This window comes from Heloderma suspectum, chromosome 1 (assembly GCF_057233095.1).
Source record: "Heloderma suspectum isolate Gila_16-S chromosome 1, 16-S_ref, whole genome shotgun sequence".
Lineage (NCBI taxonomy): Eukaryota > Metazoa > Chordata > Lepidosauria > Squamata > Helodermatidae > Heloderma > Heloderma suspectum.
In genome coordinates this window covers 409,809,401-409,821,619 of record NC_139458.1, presented here as the reverse complement: position 1 = coordinate 409,821,619, position 12,219 = coordinate 409,809,401, and the positions used below count along the sequence as shown (strand labels likewise).

Below are 12,219 nucleotides of genomic sequence, written 5' to 3'. Positions count from 1 at the left end.
TTGTAGGGTCATAACAGTGAATTACTGTTTGCAGGCTCACAGAATTTGTTGAACTGATGATGTCCATGCACATATGGCTGACTTTCAAGGGTAGTTTACAATCAATGGGTTGTCTCCACATGAATGTGGAGGGTTGGACTCGATGGTCTTACGGGCCCCTTCCAACCCTACTATTCTATGATTCTATGAATGCCTACAGAAGGGGGCAGGCGAAAGGTGAGTTTCCTGCCCTTTTATCTCCCTGCTAGTCCCCAGAGTCCCCCGAAAATGCTCCCTTAGGAGCCCTGTTGAATGGAGTGGCTGTGGCATAGGGAGTTAAGGGGAGATAGTGGAACGTCGGGCAGAGGCACCTTCTGTGAGGGAGCATTTTCAGAGGACTCTGAGGGCTGACGGGGAGAAGAAAGACAGGATAGTCTGCTTCCATCTGCCCCCTTCGGTGGGCAGATAACTGGATCCAATTAATTTCCTAACCAAATTGTTTACTCTAAACGATTACCCTTTTTAGAGTGTGCTTTTCCCATCCTCCTCTCCTCACTCCATGCCCTGACTGCACAGACTGCCAGCTAAATAGTGCTCTGATGCCCACATCCCTACCAAGAATAGAGAAAAGCTTTCTCTTCTCTAAACTAGCCTTTATTTTCCCATGTGTTGTGGTCCCCAACTGGAATCAATCTGTTCCTCCTGCTATTAGTTCTTCCAGCTCCATCAGTCATTGGCTTCCTGGTGTCACCTTTGTCACCCTTATGCTGCCTCCAATTCATGCAGTTACATGAGTGATTCTTTGCTACTTTCTCACTGGTGAGCTGGTGATGACGTGTGATGACTCTCCCAATCAAACCCAACACAAATTGCTTCCTGGGCATATTTGAAGTACCCATTTGCTTATTGTCGGGTTGAATGTTGCTCATTGAATAGTGACAAGTTTGAAATTCTTAAATCTTCCCTTTCCTTACAGCCAGTGGCTAAGCTGAAATATTTCTGTGATGAGTTGAAAAGAGCCAACATACATACTGCACCCCTACAGTTGACTCTACATTGTGCATTGGAGTTAAAGAAAGATGGTACTTAAAAAAAAACCCTCTTAACTTTGTTTAAAAATTTACTACTTCTTCTGTGATTACTCTGTTTGTTAACTCTCTGTCTTTCTGCATCTTTTCAGTTCTGGCTATTGACCTAATGAAGATAATGAAAGAAGAAGGCTTACCTGTCAGAATTCACTATTTCTGGCCATTGCTGGTTGGGCACCAAAAAGAAAAAAATGTTCAAGGTTAGCTTTTCTGATCAAAGCTAGGTTACTGTGAATGTGAATTCTAACACACAGTCCTTTAGCCAGAAATGAGTTTGAACATGAGAAACAGAACAATTTTGCAATACAGGCAATCCCACTAAAACACTGTTGTGCTGTTGATGCAGCAATGAACGATATGAAACACTTTCCTTGGCATTACTTTTTTCATTTTTCTTTTATTATGCTGATATTCATCGTCTTAAATTTAGAACTCTTCAAAGAGTTATGATTGTTTTAGCTTGGCTGTAACCAAGGTTCTTGGTTTATTACTATATCCTTAGCTGTCTGCCTCTTGATCTTCAGATCTAGAAAGACATTATATTGAAATCTAAGGAAGCTTTTAAAACTCAGGTTTTAAAAGCTTTGCTCTAAATGTAGAAGAAATTAATCTTTTAGACAAGGTTTTCTTATTCTTCTGCAATGATAAGTTAAATGTGAATGAGCTTAGCTACAATAATAAAAGCACAAAAACCTCCATTGTTGAATGAATGATCATGACCTGACAGCATATTGATTGAATGTTCAATCTTTTGGATTCTTAAGTAGGTTTAAGCATTTAGCACATACTTTCCCCTGTTACACATGGGGGTGTCTATAGGATATGAATAAGAATTGAACAAATATTAAATTTCAAAGTACAATATCTAATTCTTTGGTTTGCATTATTGGTAATTCAGAAAGAGTGGTCTGATAAAAAGATGCTTTTAACAGAAGTACTTTCCCCTTGGGGAAATTAAAAACTGTCTTTTTCATCTTATCTCACAGTATAATGTGCTTTAGAATGAGATGCAGAGTTGTTAGTGTGACACTGGGTGACAAACAAAATGCACAAACAAAAAAAAGTGCTTTTAGCAGGCAGTTCCTATTGCAATTTTATTTTAAAATATACAGTCACATTCCAGTTTAGAAGAAATGCTGAAACAAGTATTCCCTAATTGTTTCTGGCAATAAAAGTGTGCCAAACCTTTTTAGAAAAGCCTTTATAAAACAATATTCTGTTCTTGTTAACTCTTTAGGTCCCTGAAGGTACTTGGGAGTACTTGGCAAATTGTCCTCTAGCATAGCATTTGAATTCCAGAATGTTGTCAGTGCATTATAACAACACACTGTATCTACTAAAACATGTTGGATCTTAGAATTACTTCCAAAAAGTTCCGTTTCATCTACAAATAAGTGGATGAGAAGCAACATGTAGCTATATTTATGCAGTAAAATAATGTATTGCATATCTCAGTGATTTGCTCTGCTTTATGCAGTGGTCAGAAGCAATAAGCGTTGTTTGTGTGATTCTTGAAAAAGGCAAATGGGGAGCGAATGGACAAGCAATTGTAAGATTTGTGGCATTAGTTGATGTCGGATCTTCAGTACCACAAAAGTCCTTCAGTACCACAAAACCGCAGGAAGCATCTCCTAAGAATAGTGGCAAGAAGAAGTATGAAAATATCTTGGGCCACATGAAGGATTTTTTTTTCTAAGTCTAAAAATGTAAAATGTTTTGTTCATATACAACTTTTGTAGTGAACTTAGAAAAACTTTTTGTACCCTGCAGCTACAAAAGCTCCAGCTGTGTGTACCAGAAGCATCCAATATTCTTGTAGCCATTCATTCTCCCTTTTAATGGGTTAGGTCCGAGGTCTGCCTTCAGCATGGAGTTATCAATGTAAATGTTCATTCTTCAAGCAGGTTGAATACATATTCATGCCTGTTGGTATTTTCATGATGGAATTCATATGTAAAATATGTCAGTAAATGGGGAAAATGAAATCCAACTTGTAGAATGGGAAGCTGATGCATCTGGGGGGAAAATGCCAAAATATAAATAAAATTTATCAGTCATACAGATAATGGAAAAGAGTAACATAGCATTAAAATTTGGTTTGGTGGTGTCCAGTGAATGGGGAGAGTTGCAGCATATTATGTTATCAAAACACTCCTTGAGAAACTGAGATTTATTTATTTTTTTGCTAGTTAAGACAGCACTGGCGTTTTGGATTTCAGGGATGAAGTAGCTAACTTTTATTGTGGTGAACTCCCTTAAAAAAAACACAAATGAACACTGTCTCCAGTGACATCTGTTTTATTTACAGACCTCCTTAGAATTCAAGTTGGGACATTTATTTTCACATGAATACTCACAAAGGGTTGTTGTTGTTGTTGTTGTTTTTTAAGGAAAGGTATCATTACTTATCAGAATGAATGCCTAAATTGCTCTGTAACCTGTTGGATAGAAGCCAGTTGCTAATACAGTTGGAAGAAGCTCTTCATTCTTTGCTATTTATTTTCACATTATAGTTGGTCTTTGTTTTCAGACAGATCCCACGCTTTGATGATCTTAGCTAATACTAATACCACTCAGTGCCTGCCTTTTGTGTTTTGTGTGCCAGTATGTTCTGACGAATTGTAAGACTTGAACTTTAGAGTTTGAGTTGAAATATGTAGTCAGTCATAAACTTGCCAGCCCAGTTTGTATGTAACTCCAAAGCATGGTTTGGACATCCTTAGGCTTGTTTTGCTCCCCTCTCTCCTGTCCTCATGTGCTCCAATCCCTCCCTGACTTCCTTCTCTGGGCATATATCATTTGTCATCTCATCCAAATCAGCAAACTATGGTTTGGTTTCCAAGCCAGAATTGAAATGACACTTTGAAGTGGGCTTCCAGTTCTTGCTTGGGGGAGCACAAATCATAATTGGAGTGAGTGGGGGAAGGAGGGGAAGTACGCAAACCATGATCTCACTATTGCCTCTGAATTGGCCCATGGCCTTGGACCAGTCCTTGTTGTTGTTGTTCAGTCATGTCCGACTCTTCGTGACCCCATGGACCATAGCATGCCAGGCCTTCCTGTCCTGCGCTCTCTCCCGGAGCGTGCTCAAGTTCATATTCATTGCATCCGTGATGCTATCTAGCCATCTCATCCTCTGCCGTCCCCTTCTCCTTTTGCCTTCAGTCTTTCCCAGCATCAGGGTCTTTTCCAGAGAGTTTTCTCTTCGCATTAGGTGGCCAAAATATTGGCGCTTCAGCTTCAGTATCTGTCCTTCCAATGAGCACTCAGGGTTGATTTCCTTTAGGATTGACTGATTTGACCTCCTTGCAGTCCAGGGGACTCGTAAGAGTCTTCTCCAGCACCGCAGTTCGAAAGCATCAATTCTTCGGCGCTCAGCCTTCCTTATAGTCCAGCTCTCACATATTGTATGCAAGAAGCTGTTGAGAAACCTAGCTATGGACATGGTTTGTGGACACTGTTTGTACCTTTAGAATAAAAATGATGTCTCTGACGCTCCCAAGCAATCCTCCATCTGAGTAATGGCCAGCTCTAGATCTATATACCTTCAGAGACTGGCCTGAATTATGACTTTTAAACTGTTATCTGAGCCAAAATATATTAAAGGTGTGGCACTCCCTTTTCTAATGTCCCAAGCTTGACCCAAAATTGAAGTGTGGATCTCTTGCACCCACAACAAGAAGCACTCCCTGAGGCCTACAAGCTAGACCACGAGTCCCCAACATGGTGCCCATGGGCACCTCCATTGGCACCTGCAAAGGGGTCCCTGACGTGGTGCCCATGGGCACCTGCAAAACATTTTTTTAGGTTTCCCCCGTTTTTTTTTAAATAAGTACATGGATTTGTATATATCCATAATAATGAATACATATGAAATGCATGCAACTTTCTAGCATTATACATAGGCTTCAACAAAAGCAGACCAAATATCCAAAGAAGTACCCATTTGAAGGTGGCGTCTATATTCCACCCGTTCAGATATTGAAAGCGTTGTAAGGTCCTCAACCCATTGCATTATAGGAGGTGAGTGTTCATTCTTCCAGTGTTGTAATATCAGTCTTTTAGCTGTCATTTACTCTGACCATTTGTTAATTTCCACAAAGCAGGTAAATAATTTAAAAGAGTGTGTACATCGGTGCGTATTAAAGACTATTCCAGTACAAAATTTATCTGTGTAATAACCTGCTCCCCAAAAGAAGCAACTACTGGACATTACCAAAACCTATGCTTTAAAGAAGCAGTAGCTGCACTGTCAGCAGTTAGCGGAATTAGATAATTCCTTATTAAAGTGACATTGCAATGTCTAGTATAAATGAAACAAAAGGTTTTGCGAAATAAGACACAGCCTAAGATACATAGACATGGCAGGTAGACACCAAAATGGCGATCCACTGATTGGGGATTTTGTAGTGGTGCCCACAACGTTATCTCAAATTCCCAAATGTGCCCATGGGTCCAGAAAAGTTGGGGAGCCTGACCCTTCAAAGAGAACCTTTTGTCTTCTCCCAAAGTCACAGGGGATTCATATTAATTAATTACTCCTACTGTCATTGATTTTTCTGAGAGTGAGGCGTATTTATTTAAAATAGGCAGATATTTAATGGGTAGAAGCAGATATTGATTCATTAAAAGGTTTAGTGCCTTTTCTTCCTTCTGACACACTTCTGTAAAACTTACAATTTTGTCTGGGACTCTGGTTTGGTGTAGGTAAGCGGTGCTTTTCTAGGTGTTACTTTGAGCCTTGGGATTACTTCACTTGCTCTTGGGGATCTGATGTGAATATATTCTTACTAAGGCAGCATGATGTGAGTGTATATTGACAAAGGGAACATTTTAAGTTTTAAATGGATCAGCAGGATGCTTCATACACCGCACATTAGAGATGGGCAGAACTGCTCAGTTTTGCTCTGGAAAATGTTCTGCTAATTGCAGATCCTTCTCATTACAAATCCTAAATGTGTGAAATTCTGGAATGGTTGTCTTGGGCTCCAAAACAGAATATCCAGAATATCTCTTAGGCTTAACTGCACACATGTGGGGGCTTGAGTAATTTGTGTCTGATTTGCTTGAACTGCATTGCTGTATGAGGTACTGGGAGTATCTAGGCATGTGCAGTATGGCCTAGTGAAGCATATGGTTATTGAACAACCTATTTGAGAACTTGGTGGATCCACCGGTAGATCCGATGTATCCTGGGTTTGAGTCACAGGGGGTTGTGCCAAAGCAGAACTCCAGATCTGCTGCCAAAATCTGTTTTTCAATATCCTTACATCGTATATAAGCATATATTCTTGCACAAATATGTGAGCATATATGTAGTTAGATTCTGTCTCTCTGTCTTCCCATGATCTCTGTTGGCATATGCATTGCTGAGACAGTTAAAGACATTGCTGAGTTATCTGCGACCTGGTTTAAGCATGATGCTTTAAAAAAAATGTATTCTATTTGGGATTCATTGTGGTCAATGTTGAATTTAAATGAATTTTTTGGTGCCTGCACATGTTAAAACTTCCTCTGTAATCAGAATACTAGCAGAGCAGGTGGGCTGGGATAGCACCTTTCTACCTGATGTGCTACTTTGTTACTTTCAGGAAGCTTGATATATGGGAAAGCAATTAAAAATGGCATCCCTCATCTGTGCACTTAAGGAGAACTGTCCATTCCACCATCTTATTCTGCTGCATGGGTAGACCAGCCCAGATTATATTGAATGATGGATGGTACCACTTCATTCATTCATTCATAAATAAATAAATAAATAAAAACTTGCTAGTCTCCCTATAGCTGAAAGCTCTGAGACTACAGCTAGGGAATTACCTATATATAGAAAACCAGCACATCGGGGAGAAAGGTTTTACCCTTCCATGATGTACTAGTTTTACTATATACAGGGATCTTTAATGTGGGGAAACATTCAAAAATGTGACCCCTGTACCTGCATTATGAGGCTGAAGAGGCAGTGCTATCTTTAGTGGACTCGCTAACCATGGCATGATCAATAAATAACCAGTCTGTCTACGAATTTTAATTTTTACTGGTCATCTGCCTTTTAACTGATTGATTGATACATTATTAAATTTAAATACATGTATGGCTGTGAGAGCTGGACTATAAGGAAGGCTGAGCGCCGAAGAATTGATGCTTTCGAACTGTGGTGCTGGAGAAGACTCTTACGAGTCCCCTGGACTGCAAGGAGGTCAAATCAGTCCATCCTAAAGGAAATCAACCCTGAGTGCTCATTGGAAGGACAGATACTGAAGCTGAAGCTCCAATATTTTGGCCACCTAATGCGAAGAGAAAACTCCCTGGAAAAGACCCTGATGCTGGGAAAGACTGAAGGCAAAAGGAGAAGGGGACGGCAGAGGATGAGATGGCTAGATAGCATCACGGATGCAATGAATATGAACTTGAGCACGCTCCGGGAGAGAGCGCAGGACAGGAAGGCCTGGCGTGCTATGGTCCATGGGGTCACGAAGAGTCGGACACGACTGAACAACAACAACAAATCAAAACTCAGTACTGATACCTTCTTGAGATATGGGTGAGGAATAAGGTAATTTGCAATGTAAGAAAGAGGGCATCCATAATAGTTCCATTTTTTTCCTTTATTACAGTAACACTACAAAATCAAAAAGAGTCTCCAAAATAAACATGCCCTTAACTCTGAGGCCCAGTGATTAAAATTGGTCCCCATCAGTTAATTGAGTGTTGATGAACCAATTTAAAACTTGAAGCCTTAAAAAATAGGAAGTGCTCAGTTGTGAGTACAAACGGATCACTAAAGGGTTAAAAGACAAAGCTAGTCTTGCAAGCATATAGTTTGAAACAGTAATTCTACTGGCTATGCCATGTTCAGACAATCAAGATGAAAATGAGTCTCATGGCCCCGCACACAGTTGCTTCATTCCTCCCTTTGCATGAGCTGGGAAGCAAGCCAGGAAATGTTCAGTTAAATGCCAGCTTGGGCATTTTGATTTTTTTAAAGGGTATAAATGTAACAAATAATAAAATGATAGCTTCCCATTGTATCCAAACCGGGCTTCCGAACAAGCCAGGCTATTAAGCTATCTTTAAACCATGACTTGATATGCTTGTTCAGAAGCTGTTGACTGTAGATTCCTGGTTCACACGTAACAGGAAACTGTAGTTAACAGATGACTTCCTGGCTCCCTGGCTTGTTTGCTCACATGAAGGGAGGAGAAAAGTGGCTGTGTGTGGGAGCCGTGTTCATATCTCTTCATCCAAGACACTTCTAGCTTCCTTGGATGCTTCATCCATATCCCCTTAATCCACATACACAGCAGCACCCTGAATTCTAATCCTTAAGACATCAGCTCAAAAATAGGGCCAGCAGGCATGGGTTTGTGATATTTTCTGCGATGACTGAGTGGGAATTTGAACCCGCATCTTCTGCATATAGCGAGCTTGATTTACTGTAGCAGTTATTAAAAAAACAAAACAATTGTTTCTCTCAATGTGGATCTAAACAGTTTTTAATTATGGAAACACTGATGAAATATACTTTTAGCTGAATTCATTACAGTTTTTGACACCTTATAAATATAAACCATAAGCTTGCTGTCAAAATTTGAAAGGTATTGAGCAAAATTATATTGTAATTAATTCTTTCTGGATAGATTTGTCAGTTCTGGGCCAAAATCAGTCAGTGTTCTGTTTTAAGGCAAACTTGAGCAGATGATGCGACTTTAATTTAGTGTGACTTGTCGGCATGTATTTTGAAGTGCTCAAAGGGAATTCACATTTGATTATTTGCACCATAGTGCACTGCATAAAATATTCATGGAAGTGTCACTTTTCCATAGGTGGCACTCCAGGGTAAAGACAGGGACTTCAGGAAACTTTAGAATTTTTTGTAGTAACAAATATGTGAGGCAACTTGGAAAAAGAAATAAAATAGCATATGCTACTTAGATCTGATATCCTGCAGCATCTGACAAATCATTTTTATGCTAACAAAAATTTCAGTACCTGTATAGGTTTTGACATGAATTCTGAGTTAGTTAACAAAATGTGATGTAATAAAATTCAGCAAGTTGTGTGGATTTCAAAGAGAAGAGCTTATCTGTAATGTATTTGTGGTAACCTTTAAATGCTGGATGTAAGACTTTTTCATTTCTTTTTTAATAATCAAGTTGGTCTATCATGTATTGGCTTAATCCCCCTACCAATACATTTCTATTTATGCATGTCACCCTTTATATGAAACTCTGATTGTGTTCAAGGTGCCACCTTTCTCTTGCTTCTTTCAGATCTCTCTTCAAAACCCAACTTTTCTGTAATGTTCCCATCGTAGCCGAAACATAAATATGATTGTTTATTTTAAACATTTTTATACCATCCTGTATTCTGTTTCAGAATTCCAGGGCAGGGTACAATTAATTAAATCACAGCATAGAATACATCAATAAAACATCACCTGAAACCCTGAATTCTTAAAAACGTACACAAGCTAAAATGCCTGGCTGAACAAAAATGTTTTATCCTAGTGCCAGAAAGATTTCAGTGTGTGTGCCAGGAGAGCCTTTTCCTTTGGGACATAACTGATGTCTGATAAAGGTGCCTGAAGAAGGGCCTTGGTAGAAGATCTTAGCACATGGGTAGACTGGTATGGGAATAAGTGCACCTTCATGTATTTGGGTCCCAGACCATTTAGGTCTTATCTAAATGAATAAACCACCTTGAACAGGACCTAGAGGTGAATAGGGGTAACCATTCAAACTTGCATAATCCATAAATCTGTCCTTAGTAGCCAGAACTCTGGCGGCTATATTCTGCACCACTTGAAGCTTGTACATTGTCTTCAAGAGCTGCCCCAAGTATAATGCATTGCAATACTCCAGTCAGGAGGTTACCAGCACATGGATCACCTTAGTTAGGCTATCCGTGTCCAGAAATGATTGAAGCTGGCAAACCAGCTGAAGCTGGCGAAAGGCACTCTGTGCTACTGAGGCTACTTGGGCCTCTACTGACAAAGTTGGATCTGGGGTACCTCCAAACTCATATTTGCTCTCATCCATTTCATTTAATTCATTATATTTCTATACTGTCCCATCGCCGAAGCTCTCTGGGCAGTTCACAAAAATTAAAAACCATTAAAACACAAAGTACAAAAAACATTTTCATAAAAACAGCACACACAGACAACATATATCTAAAAACAATTTGTTTAACAATCAGCCAAGATGATCCAGGACCTAAACAACACTCATTATATGCTGTCATTTTTTGCTACGCATGTCTCCCTCACCTCTTCACCTGTTGCATTTCCGACAGTCAATGGTAAGCTCCTTGGGGCATGAATTGGTAGGTTTTGCTTAAGCAACTCTGTAAAGCACCATGTACACTGATAGTGCTGGATGTAGTGGTGGTGGTGATGATGATGATGATCTTTCTGCTGCCTCTGTTTTGTTATCTTTATTTTGAAATAAAATAAAATTTCATGATAAAAAATACAAACAATAATCCTGAGTCAGTATGCTCAAATGGACAGATGGTTGGACTTATCCATAGGTTCCAGTCCACACTCTGTTCAGCTGCGTGGGCCAATCTTGTGTATGTTTAGTCAGAAGAGTCGAGCAAGGAGCTCTGCTCCACATGCATAAAATGTTGAAGGATTTCTCTAGAAGCTGTTTCTAAAGGCAAGGAAGGCTAGATAGGCAAGGAGCAGTTGCTCTAGTGTTGGGTGGTTGACTGGGCTTTCTCCATCTGTTGTGCCTAATCTGCCTTCATACTTCTCTCTTGCCTGTTGGAAGTGCTAGGGCAAGTGGTTGTTCTTGTTGTTATATTTATGGTTTGCATGATTGGCTTGCAAAGCAGCTTACAGTTATACCACACAAGATATAACATGTTAGGGAACTGTGAAGGGATTGATGGCAGTCTTTTCTGGTCTATAGCAGTTGATAATCGTGAACTAGATTCTAGGCACTTCCCTCCAGAGGGGGTGAGGGGAAGAGGCAGAAGGATCTGCAGAATGATTCGGGCTAGCTTATGTTAAGAGCCCCTCCACTGATCTGCAGAGTCTTCTGGGCCCCAGAAGTTGATGATATAATCCAGGCTCTTCCCTCTAGAGCAAGGGTGCAGAACCACTTTTAGGTGCGGGGCCGGATGACCCCCAACCCAGCCCTCTGCGGGCCATATGACATCAGGTGACCGTGCCTGCCTGATGTCATTTGCTCCCTGGTCCAAGCATGCCAGCTTTCCTGGTTACAGTTTCGAGGGAAAGGGCAGAAGGAGCCAACAACTTGCTTCTTCTAGCAAAGAGCTGCTTTGCCAAGGGTGAATCTGGCTCCTTCCTTTCCAAAAGTACAGGGACAGGGAGATACAGGCATCAGCTCCAAAGAGGAGCCTTCGGTGTTCTGTGCAAGCCGAGCTGCTTTCCACATGAGTAGTTTAACATGTAACTATCTGATTCCAACTTAATTCTGTGGTTCTTACTTCTGAGGAACTGTGCCTAGCACTGCTGCCTTAATTTTCCATCTGTAAAAGGAGAATGATGGTGATCTGCCTTAACAGGATTCTCTTGAAGGTGGGTGTGTTAGAAATTTCTTGTCTGAGCTGGAATGATCACGTAATAGTAACAAGCGTTAATGTGGTGCGTTGTGAGTGTTCAAAGTGCTTCACGTAACATTGGGTGAGTTTGCACATCATACTAAGCCACCCTGAAGCCACCATGGTTGGTTGTTCACTCAGTAACCCACGTTACTCCTGACAGATGATTAGGCGCACTGTGGTTTGCCATGGGTTGTTCCTCCTTAGTCCTCCTGCCCACTTGCAGCACATATCCCAGGTGCCTTTGAAGGAGACATCCTTATTCCCTACATCAACACCGTTTCTGCAGTTGGTCCTCTGGGATTGTCATCTCATGAGGTGACAACCTCTGGTGGGAGCCCCTCCCCCCATCAGATCGCCAAATGCACATAAATTTTCTGAGCCCTTATGCATTCGCAAACTTTAAAAAAAATTATTTGGGGTCTTCTGCAAGTGCACAGGAGCACAAGACCGACTGTCTGCTATTTAGCCTAGCATACCATATCCCCCTCTTGTCAATGCCCTAGTCATTTTCATCCTCCACTTTGGTGATTGCCTTGCTAGTAAACACCTTTTTTTTAAAAAAAAAAGGCTGCTTCAGGTA

General features: G+C 40.5%; 1 protein-coding gene across 3 annotated transcripts in view; it reads left to right on the top strand.

Annotated features, from left to right (window-relative positions):
* The window catches only part of LRPPRC (leucine rich pentatricopeptide repeat containing), a 158,614-nt gene that overhangs the window by 23,917 nt on the left and 122,478 nt on the right, over positions 1 to 12,219 (top strand). For all 3 annotated transcript variants that reach the window (XM_084828952.1, XM_084828950.1, XM_084828951.1), the window contains 2 exons: positions 956 to 1,061; positions 1,160 to 1,267. In XM_084828952.1, coding sequence (XP_084685078.1) covers positions 956 to 1,061; positions 1,160 to 1,267 — 214 coding nt within the window. The remainder of the gene's footprint in view (positions 1 to 955; positions 1,062 to 1,159; positions 1,268 to 12,219) is intronic.